The sequence below is a fragment of the Tachysurus fulvidraco genome, chromosome 6 (genome assembly GCF_022655615.1).
Source record: "Tachysurus fulvidraco isolate hzauxx_2018 chromosome 6, HZAU_PFXX_2.0, whole genome shotgun sequence".
Taxonomy (NCBI): domain Eukaryota; kingdom Metazoa; phylum Chordata; class Actinopteri; order Siluriformes; family Bagridae; genus Tachysurus; species Tachysurus fulvidraco.
In genome coordinates, this window is record NC_062523.1 from 11,411,062 (window position 1) to 11,426,307 (window position 15,246).

The window sequence follows — 15,246 nt, forward strand, 5'->3', positions numbered from 1 at the left end:
ACATCTATATAACAGATCATTCCCTCATCAGCCACTATTTTTTCTCATGTAAATAATAATTACACACATTTTTGAATGACTACTGTAGCGCACCCATCATGCAAGCCCCTCTAAAATAACTGCTTCTATAGAAATGTTAAAAAAAATCAATTTGCTGATATGCAACACAGAAATATGCTGGTACAGAAAATTCACCACAACTTTCTGACCAAGTTGAATCAAGAATCGCTGTGGTATAATGAAACATAAAGGAATTAAGAATAATAAATCACAAGCATACCACAATTGCGTTCATCCGAGGTTCCATTGTCAAAACAGTTATTGATGCCATTGCACACATACTCCCGAGAGATGCAGCGGCCATTGTTGCAGGCAAACTCTGTGTCTGGGTCACAGGGTCGAAATAAGCAGCCTTCCTCATCACTGTTATCACCACAGTCATTGTAGTGATCACAGCGGTAGTGGTATGGCACACACCGGCCATTGTCACAGGTATACAGGGTGGGCTCACAGGTGTGAAAAGCTGCCAATCGTAATAAAAGGACATAAACTGCTTTTTAAAAAAACATAAATAACAATAAAACAAATTTACATGCTATTCTTGAGCTGTGATGTTGATGCTGACTCCAGTAGTTTCCAAACCCAGAGACTTTATTAGTGAAGTAGTTACAAGCAGATATTACATAGCATACAAGCAGTACATACAAGCCAATTTTCCAAGAAGGTTCTTGATTAAATAGACACTAATATCAAATGATAAAATAAGTTAGTTTGTAAACACTAGATATTACCTGATAGAGAAATAAATACCGCCACTTGTGGGACTGCATGCAAAAAAGCAATGTATTTTCTATTGATTAGTCATTTCTAATAATAGGTTGTTAAATGCAGGCAAATCTATATTAATTCTAACACAGATGATCAAAGAAACATAATCATACACACCAAAAATGAAATCACTCTTGAATCCTGGAGACAGAGACATTATATTGCATTAGGCAGAAAATTACACATTAGCAGAAGATTGAGCAGAGACAATAGCAGTGGTACAAGTCCACCAATGTAAAAAAAAAAATTACACTACATAAATTATTGATAAAACTAGAAAAATATATTTGCAGCATGATTTTAAAGCATTTAAAATGTCAGAATCACATCACAAATCAACCAATCATTAATAAGCTGATTATTTACAACCATCAGTGCAAAATTTAAAACTGCTTTTTATGACAATATTGACTCAAAAATATTTCATTGCCCATAATCCAGTGTTGCGAAATCAAATTGCAGTTATTATTGGGATTTTCACTGGTATGCAATGTGACATCATACTTTAACATACAGCAGCTCATCTTTTGTTCATTTTCTGCCTCCAAGCTATAATGAAGGCAAGCAAATGCTGGAGTTAAATCGGGACTTAAAAAATTTGTTAATACAAGTTTTAATTTAATTTTAATATATAATAATACATTGACTTGAGACAGCAAGCTAGGCTAATTGCATAGCTGATATTAATTAAGTTTTTTTTAGTCATCAACACAAATTGTGCTCCAGCTAGCACTTTTCATGTTCTGGAGAAAAAATCCAGTTGTAGTCAAATTCAGGTTCTGTAAAGTCATAGCAAGTGCTAAAAAATGAAAAGACTAGTAGTGTGTTAGTAGTGTATATGTAAAAATATTGTTTTATTTGGGATTATGAATGTACAGGTTAGGTCAAAGACTATATGGCTTGAAACACAAGTTCAGCTTACCACACACTCTCTCCAGTTCATCACTGCCATCACCACAGTCATCGTCATTGTCACATTTCCATGTTGCACGGATGCAGTGACCATTCATGCAGGTGAATTGGCCTGGCTGGCAGCGAGTGCCATTATCAGGGATGCAGTATTTGTTGTCAGCCAGATACCAGCGACCTTCTGATGGACACTGGCACTCTGCCCCCTGAGGACCTAAACACAGCAAACTGCCTGTTACTAGTAGAAATTAGACAAATCTATAAATTAATGGAGACTTAAATAGAGATTTATTAATATGAATCAAATAACATGAACAATTAACTGTACACGCTGCAAAACTGATCTGTGGATACAGAGACTCAATAGGTAGCTGCATGCCAGTATGATCCTTTAAACAAACAATAATTTTCCATATTTATCAATGTAATAAACTCTAACACATGTTGTCCATCACCTGGAGTGCAGATATGGCTGCAGCCTCCATTAAATTGTAGGCAAGGGTTGCTGCATTGCTGCTGTTTGCTGTTGGACAGCACATGGATGTCCATAGGTCGAGATGGAAGATTCTGAATCATAACTCTCTGGTCTGAGCCATCGTGCTTGTTCGCTCTATAGATGCTGCGTGTGTTCCAATCTGTCCAGTAAATGTGCTGTCCATACACAGTCATGGCAAATGGGTAAATGGCTGTGCTTACAATGACCTCTCGGTTAGTACCCGTCAAAGAACACCGCTCAATCTTCTGTCTGATTAAGCAAAGAAATAAACGAAAATACAACAATTTATGGATTGTGGATGAAAGATAATATAGCTGGTTTATTGGTCTGTATGAAGGGATGGCACAGAAACGTACAAGTTGGCATCGGCCCAGTAGAGTCTCTGCTCATCATAATCCAAGGTAAGGCCATTAGGCCACACCAAACTGCTGTTAACAATCTCAGTGCGGAAATTTCCACCCAGAGTTGCACGCTCAATCTTAGCATTAGTTCCCCAGTCAGTCCAGTACATGTATCTAAAGACAGAAGAAAATTCTTAAATATGAATAGAAAGAAACATGTAGCAAGATGAGCAATTGTGATGGATATTATAATTAAAGGACATTTTTATTCACAAGAACTTCAAAATAATTTTTAATGAGGCACATAAGAAGACATAAGACACCAATAATATTATTATAATATATTCTACCAAAAGGTGATAGAAACCTACCCACTGCATGGGTCCAGCATGATGGCTCGTGGTCTGGGCACATGAGCTATAAGAGTTCTCTGTGACCCATCCACAGCCATGGAGTTGATGGTCTGATTAACATAGTCACTGTAATAGATCCTCTTATTGATCCAGTCATAGGCAATACCATCAGGAGCACCCAGATCTACATATAAAGAAGATGCAGACATATCATATTACTTAAACATGCTTGTCCAACTCCAAATAGGTAACATTATATATTATTTATATAGTAGAGTACCTGAAGCCACCACGGTAGCAGGTGAAGTAGGAGATGATAAGCTAATATAACTGATCTTGCTCTGTCCAGCTCCAGAGCTTTGGGTGAAATAAACCCTGTTGTCAAGCCTGTCATAATCTAGTGCCACTGAGGTCCGGGCCACGTTGACCACAGGGAAAGGCAGGGAATGATCATCAGGGTCAAGCCATAGTGAGCGAACTGTACTCTCTGTAGTGTATATGAGGTAATCATCACGAGACACCACACAGGTCATACCATCCACAGCCAGGTTCCCAAAGGCACATGCACAGTTCCTTGTCTGACTGCCAGGAAGTGCAAAGCAGAAGTGAGAACAGCCTCCATTAGACACTAAACAAGGATTATTATTAAGTTCCTGTGCTGAACAGGGCTGCATCCGCTGGTCAAAAATGGTGACGTCTCTCAACATGTTAATGTTGTCTCTGATCACAACTGGCTGGTCAGTGTTGTCTGGTTCTTTACTGACCTGGAATACCTTTTTCAGGTTCCTGTCCACCCAGATAATATTATTCTCAAACACAGTAATGCCATAAGGAGTTGGGTAGCGGCTTCCATACCGCACAATCTGCGTTTCACCTCCATCGGGCAAAACCCTTGCAATCATGTCCAATGAGTCATCTACCCAGTAGATATACCCGTTCCTGTGGTCCAGAGCAAGCCCCCTTGGTGTGATAATACCAGATGTGACCAACACGGTCCGGTTGGTACCATCCAGGAAAGCTCTTTCAATCTTGGGGTTCTGACCATAATCAGCCCAGAAGAGGAATCTGTTTTTTGGATCAACCACAATATGACGTGGCATGTCCACCTGGGTCTTTAGGAGAACACGTCGAAAAGTGGTGTTAAGTCGAACAACTTCGATGTAGGTCTCTGTCAAGAAGGCATTAGTGAAGTACAGATTCCCTGTCCAAATACAAAAAGAAAAGGATTTACAGTATAGTGTTGTCAATTGTTGTGTTAATTAATAAATATTCTAACTATGCTAATAATCAATACAATATATACAGTATAACTATATACTGTGTACTTTTTTCATTTCAATTAAGGTGAAGGTGAAATCAGATCAGCCAGTTCAAATCCACTTATGATTTTGTAATCTTTCATTGTTTAATCAATCCGAGGAATCTTGTCTTTTGCTTGTTTAAAGGTGGTGATAAAGAAAAATAAATCTTCTTGTATTGTAGCTCAGCATTTTTGTTCCTACTCTGCTCTAAGTCTATCCCCAGTGAAACTCTGTTGAAACTAAGTGGGAGAACTAAATACCTGAGCCATAATAAATAAATAGATAGACAGACAGACAGACAGACAGACAGACAGACAGACAGACAGACAGACAGACAGATAGATAGATAGATAGATAGATAGATAGATAGATAGATAGATAGATAGATAGATAGATAGATAGATAGATAGATAGATAGATAGATAGATAAAGAATTGCATAGCTGAAGCAAAATTGACATATTGAAAGAATAAATGCACCATCACAAGGCACTTCCTTTTTAACAAATACTCATGTTTTATGTTGGTATACTGACATGTACAGACAGGTGACAAATTAAAGGACAAAATGGTGTCTCTGTTATGTTGTGGGAGCATTTTGTTGATATGGTTTGTGTTGTAATGTCCACTTAGAATAAAGATATTCTGACTGATCACCTGCTAATGGAAGTCTTACATCAAAGTAACACAGCCCGATCCATGGGGCTCAAGAGTTCATTAAATAGTTTGATGAATGTAAAAATTATGTTTTTTCAAACATAATTTTTTCCATAAGCTATGGACTTCAAGGTCACCAGGTCTCCATTGAATTAAAACACCTATAAGACATGCTAGACAGCATTATCTACCATCATCATCAAAACATAAAGTCTGAGAACATCTTGAAAGAACAGTTTCCATCCCTCAAGTAGTATTCCAGGGACTTACAGCATTGTAAACTGAAGACTTTCTGGTGAAATGTGGTGGTTAATATTAAACAGTTAATATTAAAATGTGATATTTTATTTTATTTTGTCACTATAATAATGTAACTTTTCAGTGATGCTGTCTGTTGTTTGGTGTTGAAATATGCAATCTCTGGCAATTTTAGGCAGATTAACAATGTAGACTAAGGAAAATCTATAATGAAAATAAAAAATTAAATAAAAATTAATCAAAGTAATACAGTGGAATTACAGTGAAAATATAATTCCCAGAGTTTTTTGGCACTACAAACAGATAAGCTACATACTTTCTAGTGAAAACTTTCAGTCAGCCATCGACCCTGTACACTTTTACACCAAAGTCAGATCATAGCCAAACCACCGGAATTCCTCAGATTACACCATATCCATATCACCTGTGATCCTTCAGAAAAGCCTCTTATGCTTGGACATCTTATACACTATCAAATTTAAACCCCTAGGCAAACTCTGACTTCTGAACTTTTCTACCATGTTCCTCACATTCAAGCAAAAGATGCATACAGAAGCTTGTCCTTTAACAACATATTTATTCTGTGAAAGTTATATATCGTGACCGCATTCCACTGACAAAGTGTAGAGTAACATTAAAAACACACCTGCTGCCCAGTCCACGGCAATGCCTCTGATCCCATTGCGCCCAATCCCAGAGGTGACAATACTGCGGAATCCAGATCCATCAGGCTTTATCCGCCGGATGCCGTTCTGAGAGGCAACAGTGCTGCTGAAGTCGCACCAGTACAGGAACCCAGAGGGCATGTGCACATCTACATGCAGAACATTTCGACCTGAGGTACAAACACATGTCCACTACTTCACTGAATGAACATAGAAATTGTTAGCATACAATCACTGGCCACTTCAGTACTCCTATCTTTTATTGATACAGTTTAATCAAGGAAATCTACCATATGCCAATTACTGACAGTAGTCCATCTGCTATGCACAATTTATCCCCAAAATGTAAAAAATGGTTGTCCAGCATTTGAATTTTGTGGTGAAAGTGACTCAGATGTAACCATCAAAGTTGTGGTTGTGGTTGAGTCAATCACTGTCATTCCACAGCAATGTGTAAACCAGACAATATGATGAATATGGGCTATAAATGGGTCATTACTATTTTGCTATGAGTGCAGCAGCCCTACTGTCCCTGATATGCATATCTCAATACAGCACCCACCACTACCATGTCAGTGTCACTAGAGTGCTAAAATGGTCTATGGTCTATAAATTATATTAATATCTGGGTCTATGGTGGTTTCCAAAGATGGATAAAGTAAGAGGGCACTAAAAACTGTGTTTTATAATTAAAATATTTTCATGAATTATTGGCTAATATATAGATGACTGTACAATTAAAGGCAAAAAGGTATACTCAAAGTTTTTTCTGTACCACAAAATATAGCATTATAGAAAAAAACATCACTAATGTTCTCCATTATACAACATAACTACTGCACATTCAGCTATGTACAAAACCCACCTCTCCCTGCCACAGGTACCATGGCTTCAGAATGATCTACTCCCTCCAGGCTGAATCCCTTGATGGCAGTAAGCATTGAGATGACCACATAGGACTGGTACGGAGCACAGGTCCTGTTATCAGCATTCAGTCTGAAGCCTGTAGCACAGGCACACGAGAACAGGCCGCCAGGTCGAGGCAGACACAGTTGCTCACATGAACCAACATTATTACTACAGCCATTTGAGGAGCCAGCAGAGGCTAGAGAGAGAAGAATCATGCATATGAGAGAAGAGTTGTGCATATGTACAGTATATTTACAGTAATAACACAAAACCCTACTATTTTAAAATGTCTATTTGCAGTACTACAGTTCAAATCCCTTCAAAACACTGATTCATCCACTTGAACTGGACAATGATAAACAAAAATCACTGTTGAGTACCTGTCCATTGATCAAACAAAAAGACCACTATTTCTGCTCAACACAATCCCTAATTTGACCTCAACACCTCAAAATGTCTTTCCAAATTAAGACCAGTAATCACCGAAAAATGTTATTAGTCACAGTCATAACAAAAATGAAGTGTGGAATATTTGTGAATGTGTTTATTTAATAACTCTTACTCACTTTCTCTGTAGTGTACTTTGAGAACTCTGAGTCCAGGAACATTGTTCCTCAGCACAACTCTGTTGGATCCTGTGGCTTTATCCACACGTTCAATCACCTCAAAATCCCTGTCAGTGAAGTACAGGTAGGGCCCATGCACAGCCACACCCCATGGGTGAGACAAGCCATTAACAACTGTTATGCGGTTTGAACCATTGGGATCTCCTCGCTCAATCTGTTATTGGTTTTAAAAGAGCATATATATATTTTACATTTTGTCCATATAAGGGTGTGTCAAATTATGAAAAGAGACGCATCTTACCACTCCAGTTCCTGTAACTGCCCAGTAAAGTTTGTTCTCTTTAATGTCTATAGTGATGAACTCCACATGGTCCAGGTTGTTGGTGAATAGTACTACCGAATTGGACCCATCCATGTCTGCGCAAGCCACCTTGGCTGGAATGCCACTCTCTGTTCCTTGATCTGTCCAGTACATTTTCCTGAAACACACACAGCAGTTATAGAGTACTTATTAACCATATGCCTTATAAGGACTGGATTGACTAAAATAAGCTTTAGTTAATGCTGTACTAAGTATATTATTTCTTGGTGTCATTTCACTGTTACACTGACTGCACTAAGTGCTGGTTGGGATTTCTAGCAGCCTCTGTATACGGGCTGTGTTGTTAAGCAGATGTCATGAAGTCAGACTGACTTGGCAGACTTCATGACAAGGTGCTGCTAAACTGGGCCTTACCCACGTGCCGGGTCCACTGCTATGCCAACCGGTGAGCCTGCTCCAGTCGGGGTGCCGTTATTGGTGATGAGAGTTTTCCTGTACTGGACCTCTCCTTTCAGCCTAAGAACCTACATAAACATACATTATACAAGTTAAATGATGTCCGACAATATTTAAACAAAATATGTTTGCCAGAAAATGGAAATTATGTATATTATATATTAATATTTTTCAAATGATCTATTAATGCATAGCTGTAAAATATAGAACCTCAATGGACTGCGAGGATGGGTTGGTGTAGTATAGGTTTTGACTCATCCAATCAAGGGCCAAACCCACTGGAGATCCCAGAATGGCTGCTGGGGCAAATTCAGTCCTGTTAGTTCCATCTGACTTCACCCTGTGAATCTCACCCTGTATTGATGAAACAATATCTTATTTTGTGTGAAAGATAAATAGAAAATCAAGTCAATGATTATACAGAATGATTTCATGGACTGGGTGCTTAAGGGTGCTTTCATACTAGGCAATAGATCACCTTAACAGACACTGTAAGCATAGCATAAATTTATTATTATCAGTTTAATATAAATGTTTATATAAAGGTTTGTTTAATGACACAGATGAGAAAGCTGCTTGCTGTCACTGTGACTTTGGAAGCAGAACAATCAAGAGAAGGAGCTTTTGTGACAGTGTGCAGTTACAGTTAAAGGGAGACACAGATGAAAGTCTCAAAGTAATCGCAATGAATTAATTCAGTTCAACATTTCAAACATTTACTTATATTCACTCACTAATAATATTTTTTTTCATATTTCTCAACTTCTCAAATTCCTTTGCAATGAACTAAAATAGCATAACTAAGATAGCAGTGCTTATTAATAATTAAACGAATCTGAATTTCATCTGACTCGATGCTGTTTCCCATATCTAAAATATTAGATAACATATTTAGATACATATTTAAAAACCATGCACTGATTGATGAGAAAAATATGTGGAAATAAGTATGAAATAACCCCAGACTGTAAAATAAGATTATTAAAGGACTGTCAGGGGTGTCACTGTGACTCATTAACAATACAAGTTAGATGGCCAATCAAATAAATTTTCTCTTAGACTTACAGGGTGTTCAACCCAGTAGATCATCTGCTCAGCATCATCAAAGTCGACATCGTATCCATTATGCAATCCAGCAATTGGCACCATGGCATCGTTGCTTTTTTCATCAGGGTTGAGTGAAATACCATAAATTATGCTGTCCCTAACAACCACCAGGAAAGGATCGTCCACTGTAAAATAATATTACGCAAGTAACATAACATATAGCAGTCTATTCAAATGCAAAAAATTAAATTATGTACACACTATGACTGCTCTGTCAATGGCTTCATGACCTAAATTTTAATACACTAAAATTTTTGATAAAATCATAATGTCATAAGATTAATAGACAGAGTAATATAACTGTTGTCATGACTTGGCTAGAAAGACATTGTTGAATGTTCTGCTCTGATGGCACATTCTGTTGTATCATCAGAGATTACAATCAGTGGGTACTCATTCATTCCTCATCTGAGCTCATCATTCATCTCTTAGGGCAAAATGTGCTTGACATTGCTGACACAACCTGAAACCTGAGAGTGGCTAGACAGTAGCCTTAAAGAGAAACTACTGGGTTCAAGATTAAAGCTCTCCTGTCTTTGCTCAAGCTTAAGAACAAGCTGAGATATTAGCTTTTACAATTACAAATATTTGCCTTGAAGGAGAGAGCAAGTTGAAAATGGGATGCTGTTGACAAGATCTGCGTCTCATGAAATATATCCAGTGTTACTGATGACTACTACTTTGTTTCTTTAGGGATGAAGAGATTAACCATTTGCAAAAAAAAAAAGAAAATCCATAAAAAGTCATGGTCACTTTTTCCCCAGCAACAAATGGTTGTTTGCTGGGGAAAAATTGGATTACACAAAGTAGTCTTTATATCATATTTTGAAGGACAGTAGATCTTAATAATGCAATATTTAATTCCTATGAGTTCCTCTGAAACACCAGCCTAAAACAAAAGAATTTTGCTACTTTCACTAAAGGGTTGATGGTTCTCTCAGAGCTAGTGTAGTGTGCAATACCTCTAGCACAGGTGAGCTGGTCATTAGTCAGCACCCAGCCTGAAGGACAAGCACAGGAGTAAAACCTAGGGCCAACAGCAGACAGAAGGCAGATATGCGTGCAGGGGTTCACTGCACAGGGATTATCACCTAGTGGAAAAGATGAGGCACAACCAGGTGAAACAAATTACCAGGGAATTCATACAGGTCATTATACAAATAAAACATGCCTATTGGTCATAATCTAATATTTGTTAGAATGTTAGAAATGTACCTGGCGGCTGTCTGACTGGATGCATTGCCACCAGACCCATGGGCTGAGCAACATTATATAGCATCACTGTTTGGTTCTCTCCGTGCCACTTGTTGGCCCGGATCACACGATTTATGTATCTATCAGTCCAATACACAAAATCTTCAAAAATGGTAATTGCGTGTGGATGTTGTAATACCTTTTGAGTGAGAGATAAGAGGAAAATTTTACTCTCATGTTTTAAGGTCAATAAAGGTTTAAATTACATAGTTGGAAATGTACCAAAGGCTGCCTCACCAGATCACTGGCTAGAACTTGCTTGCGATTGTTTCCATTGTAATCACAGTAGTCAATGAAATCCAGGTAGGCATCAGCAAAGTAGAGTAGATTATTGGGATAGTCTATAGTTAGGCCATTGGGCCAGTAAAGCTTGTTGGTGATAATGGTGGTCCTCTGCTTGCCATCCATGCTGGCTCTCTCAATGCGAGGGTTTCTTCCCCAGTCTGTCCAGAACATAAGGTGAAAACTGAAACACACAGAACCGGCAAGAATTAGTTTTCACTAACACATACAGTATTAATTTTATGTTGCTGTTGTTTAATTAAGGTAAATCAATATGGTGTGGTATAAATGATGCGCTTCTATAGGAAAATCTTCAGCATCAGGGTGGTAACAGCACCAGTTTTATGTTTTTTATTATATACACATTTTACTGTGGTTTTCTTAGGTATGTGCATCAGTACACTAACCTGTTCCTGGGGTCCAGAACAAGGCCTCTAGGATTGGTGACATTCTCACTGATGAGCACTGCTCTATGGGAGCCATCCAGTTTGGCCACCTCTACAGTCTCAAGGATATAGTCTGTCCAGTACAAGTTTCTACCCACCCAGTCAACTGCAATACTCTCAGTGACTGTCACACCACTGTCAAAGATCTGCAAGTGAGAAGCAAGACTGTCAGTTATATGTGAACAAATACATACTGTAGCATTTATTTATGCTACTTTCTCTTTGTTTTGTTTTTTTGCACAACAAGTCTCTTCAGCTTCACTAAAGAAGATCCAAGTCATTACCACTGTCCTATCACTGCCATTTTTATGTGTGCTCCATATCCTGTCCTGTGTAGTATCAGACCAATACACACGATCTGTCACAGAGTCAAAATCCACTGCCACAATGTTCCGTCCGTCTCGAACAAGTGATCGCACAACATTCGGCTGTGAGATGATGTCATCAGTTATTATCTGATTACGACTGGCCACCAGCAGAATGGCCTCCCGGGATCCTGTCAGATTGTAAAAAGAACATCATTGTCATGCCAAAATTGCAAATCCACATTTTCAGCATGCTCCTGCTATCAGTCCAAGATTAGATTAAAAAGTTATAAACCCTTAGACAGCTTAAGAGTAACACAGAAAGGAGCTCTGTGATAATGTCTAGAAAAAAAAAGGAAAGTATATCAAATGTCAGCATTCTTCAGCAGGTTATCTCTCTGCTGGATGATTCTATGTCAGAAGCTCATAAACAAGCCTTTGTCTTGTGATTTAAACCTAATTACCCCATCTGAACGTTTTTGACTGACATATATGTTATTTGTCTTATCTGCAGTAATCCGATCAGAGGCCAGTGAGAAGGAGGGAGAAACAGAACTCACACATGGCCCAATTCCACCAATTCCAGTCCTACTATAATCCCAAATTCTAAAGCTACAATTGTGTCAATTTAATTTCTTAAGGAGTTCATGTCACCAAACACAAATGGGTATATCTGTCTCTGCATCTGGAGCTTGGCTATCCAAAATTATTTTGTTCTCTGGAGATACTGTACATACCCGTGGCCTTGCAGATGCGTCCATCCCCTTCGAGTGTATATCCATCTTGGCAGTGACAGCGGAAGGAGCCTCGCTCATTAAAACAATGCTGGCTGCACAGGCCAGGGGGATCACACTCGTCTATGTCCTCACATGTCTTTGAGTCATTGCTTAACTGATAGCCAACTGGACATGTGCATTGTGCCCCGAACGGACCCTGAATACAGCCGTGAGTACAGCCTGCATTGTTGTCAGAGCAAATCTCTTGGTCTAAAGAAAAAATACAACAACAAATAATGCATAAGCAATTTCAGAGCCATAATAATTCTATTTTCTCTTTCGACATTTTTAATATTACTTATAGCTTGACATACAGTATACTACACATGCATTTTAACACATCTACATAAAGTGTTATAGTGCAGTATAAGAAACAGTTAGAATTAGTGTCACAAATGGCACTAAACATTTTCACTACAGCTTCAATTACACTCTATGATTGGTCTATAATTGAATAATTAGTAAGTACAGAAAAACAGACACTGGGGTAAATCAGAGTTACATGCAAAGGATTGTGGTGATTAAGGATTTGACCTACCTGGTAAATGCTCATCTGAAAGCAGTGAGGGGAACATGGAAAAGGGATATCACTGATCACTTTAAATTACCAGATCTGAGCCACACATGCATGATTTGATACATATGATTTCACATATTAAAGCCGTAATTTTAAACCATATTATAAAACACATATAAATAGCAGTTCTTAACCACAATTACCCCCAAAATCATTCATTTATACCTTTTCTGTACTTGTTTTTAATTCACCAAAGAAAAAAAAATCTATAATACAGCAAACATTTCTTTGATATTAACTGCATTTGTGTAACTAGTGTTTATAAAGAAGATACTGATCTTTAACGCTTAAAGATCCTCAGCTTCATAATTAGATCTCCATCTTAAAGCTAACTACAAATGTTCCAGAAACATTTCTGGAGACTTGAATGAGTTTACAAAACTTTGTATGGTAAGTAGACCAGGATAAACAGGTAAACAGATATGGAAATATTTACAAATGCAGCATATTTGGAAATTTTTAAAAGTGCTGTACAGTATCTGTAAGCAATTTCGCTATGTTGGCTAAACTGATCCTACTGAATATCTTAACGCATTCCTCCTTAGAGGTCAGAGAAAAAAGATGTAATGACTTACTGCAAAGCGGGGATTCATCAGCTCCATTTGGGCAGTCAGGTGTATTATCACACACTTTGCTGATATTGATACACACTGTGTGGCCAGGGCACTGGAACTGCCAGCTGGGGCAGCGGAATGGTGGAGTAGGGCAGTCACGCTCATCACTGCCATCACGGCAGTCATTATCCCCATCACAAAGCCAGCTACGAAACACACAGTTGCCGTTGTCACAACGAAACAGTGAGGTAGGGCATGTGCGTGGGGGACAACCATGATGCTCATCCGAGCCATCCTCACAGTCTGCATGACCATCACACTCCCATGCAGAGGGCAAGCAGGTTCCATCAGACTGGCACTGGAACTCGCTCTCGTGGTGACACATGCCTGGTGGTCTGGTGGCTACAAGACGAATAGGAATCTTGTTCACATTAACTTAAAGGCTATGTCCTTTTTTAATAACCTTAGTGATATAAGCATATTAAACTTACGGCAGCCAGATTCATCAGAGCGATCGTTGCAATCAAAAACCCCATCACAGCGGTAGTAGGAGTTTACACACTGGTGTCCGTTGGCACACTTGAACTCATAGCCAGTACAATTGTAAACTGCAGCAGTAAATACAGGATATTTGCAAAGTAAGAAAGTAAATAATTAAGGGGTATAATTCCACAGTAAATGAGGCATACTTTTCTCGGATGCATTACTCCTTTAGAGGGTAAATCGAAGGGAAACCCAGAATTTACAATATATATATGTATACTCTTACCACAGCCCTGCTCATCTGCCCCATCCACACAGTCTCTGTCTCCATCACACACATAGGATGGATCAATACAACGGTGATCAGGACACTGGAATTGACCTGGGTGGCAAGTGCCTATAGCATCTACAAATCAGTAAGCAAAAAATCATGAATAGAAAGAAATATTTAATCTTACAGGATATATGTGAAGCAAACAAACACAAAACAATTAAGTTTCTTACCACAGTTGCTTTCATCAGATCCATCACCACAGTCATTATCTGTGTCACAGAGCCAAGTGCGTGGGATGCATCGGTGGTTGGCACAGCTAAACTGGTCAGCCTGGCATGTGCCTGGAGTCTGGGTAGGACAGTCTCTTTCATCACTGCCATCAAAACAGTCATTGTGTCCATCACAGCGCCAATTCCTAGGCACGCAGCGCTGGTTGGCACAGGTGAAGGCAGAGGGGGAGCAGGTATTGTCTGAAGAGTAGAACTTTTTTGTTAATCCACAACAGGACAAAAATATAAATACATTGTCTTACATTTAAAGGAGTGGTTCCACTGCACAGCTCCTAAATGTATAGAAATCTCAATTAGATTTATTACTGTTAGTTCCGCAGTTGGCCTCATCACTGTTGTCATAGCAGTCATCTACACCATCACACTGGTAGCTGCTAGGGACACACTTCCCATTGGAGCAGGAGAAAGAGTTGGAGCCGCACTGCAGTGTAGGTGGCTCACTGGATGGATCATCCACGCAGGACTGCTGATTGGGTGCAAGCTTCATGCCGTAAGGGCAGCCACACACCCGCTGGGAGTATGGTGCAGGAAAGCAGAAGTGACTGCAGTCTCCGTTAGGATTTGATGGCCTGTTGCAAAAGTTCGAACCTAAGTGAAAAAGAAAGAAAACTGTGAAAATGCAGAACACAATCGTTCAGTAAAGTAGATGTGAATTGTAATACATCCAAATCAGTTTTTAATATAATATTAAGAAAACACCTACATTGAAGAAAAGTTGAAGAGTCATTTCTTATAACACATTGATATACTGCACTTACGTATCCCCCAAACCCTTCAGGATTGAGCAGAGAAAGAAAAAAACAAGAGAGAGCAAGAGATAAGGAGATGATAGAGGGAA

At 38.8% G+C, this 15,246-nt stretch overlaps 1 protein-coding gene across 2 annotated transcripts in view; it reads right to left on the bottom strand.

Annotated features, from left to right (window-relative positions):
• Positions 1 to 15,246, bottom strand: part of lrp2a (low density lipoprotein receptor-related protein 2a) — a 62,563-nt gene that overhangs the window by 25,351 nt on the left and 21,966 nt on the right. For both annotated transcript variants that reach the window (XM_047814975.1, XM_027164565.2), the window contains exons 21-44: positions 14,715 to 14,996; positions 14,349 to 14,588; positions 14,131 to 14,250; positions 13,853 to 13,969; positions 13,383 to 13,763; positions 12,192 to 12,440; positions 11,434 to 11,645; positions 11,111 to 11,295; positions 10,659 to 10,887; positions 10,383 to 10,560; positions 10,130 to 10,258; positions 9,126 to 9,292; positions 8,271 to 8,414; positions 8,019 to 8,128; positions 7,584 to 7,761; positions 7,283 to 7,496; positions 6,673 to 6,912; positions 5,789 to 5,977; positions 3,208 to 4,128; positions 2,946 to 3,111; positions 2,590 to 2,748; positions 2,193 to 2,482; positions 1,751 to 1,951; positions 281 to 523 (exon numbers count right to left, since the gene is read on the bottom strand). In XM_047814975.1, the coding sequence (XP_047670931.1) occupies positions 281 to 523; positions 1,751 to 1,951; positions 2,193 to 2,482; positions 2,590 to 2,748; positions 2,946 to 3,111; positions 3,208 to 4,128; positions 5,789 to 5,977; positions 6,673 to 6,912; positions 7,283 to 7,496; positions 7,584 to 7,761; positions 8,019 to 8,128; positions 8,271 to 8,414; positions 9,126 to 9,292; positions 10,130 to 10,258; positions 10,383 to 10,560; positions 10,659 to 10,887; positions 11,111 to 11,295; positions 11,434 to 11,645; positions 12,192 to 12,440; positions 13,383 to 13,763; positions 13,853 to 13,969; positions 14,131 to 14,250; positions 14,349 to 14,588; positions 14,715 to 14,996 (5,544 nt within the window). The remainder of the gene's footprint in view (positions 1 to 280; positions 524 to 1,750; positions 1,952 to 2,192; positions 2,483 to 2,589; positions 2,749 to 2,945; positions 3,112 to 3,207; positions 4,129 to 5,788; positions 5,978 to 6,672; positions 6,913 to 7,282; positions 7,497 to 7,583; positions 7,762 to 8,018; positions 8,129 to 8,270; positions 8,415 to 9,125; positions 9,293 to 10,129; positions 10,259 to 10,382; positions 10,561 to 10,658; positions 10,888 to 11,110; positions 11,296 to 11,433; positions 11,646 to 12,191; positions 12,441 to 13,382; positions 13,764 to 13,852; positions 13,970 to 14,130; positions 14,251 to 14,348; positions 14,589 to 14,714; positions 14,997 to 15,246) is intronic.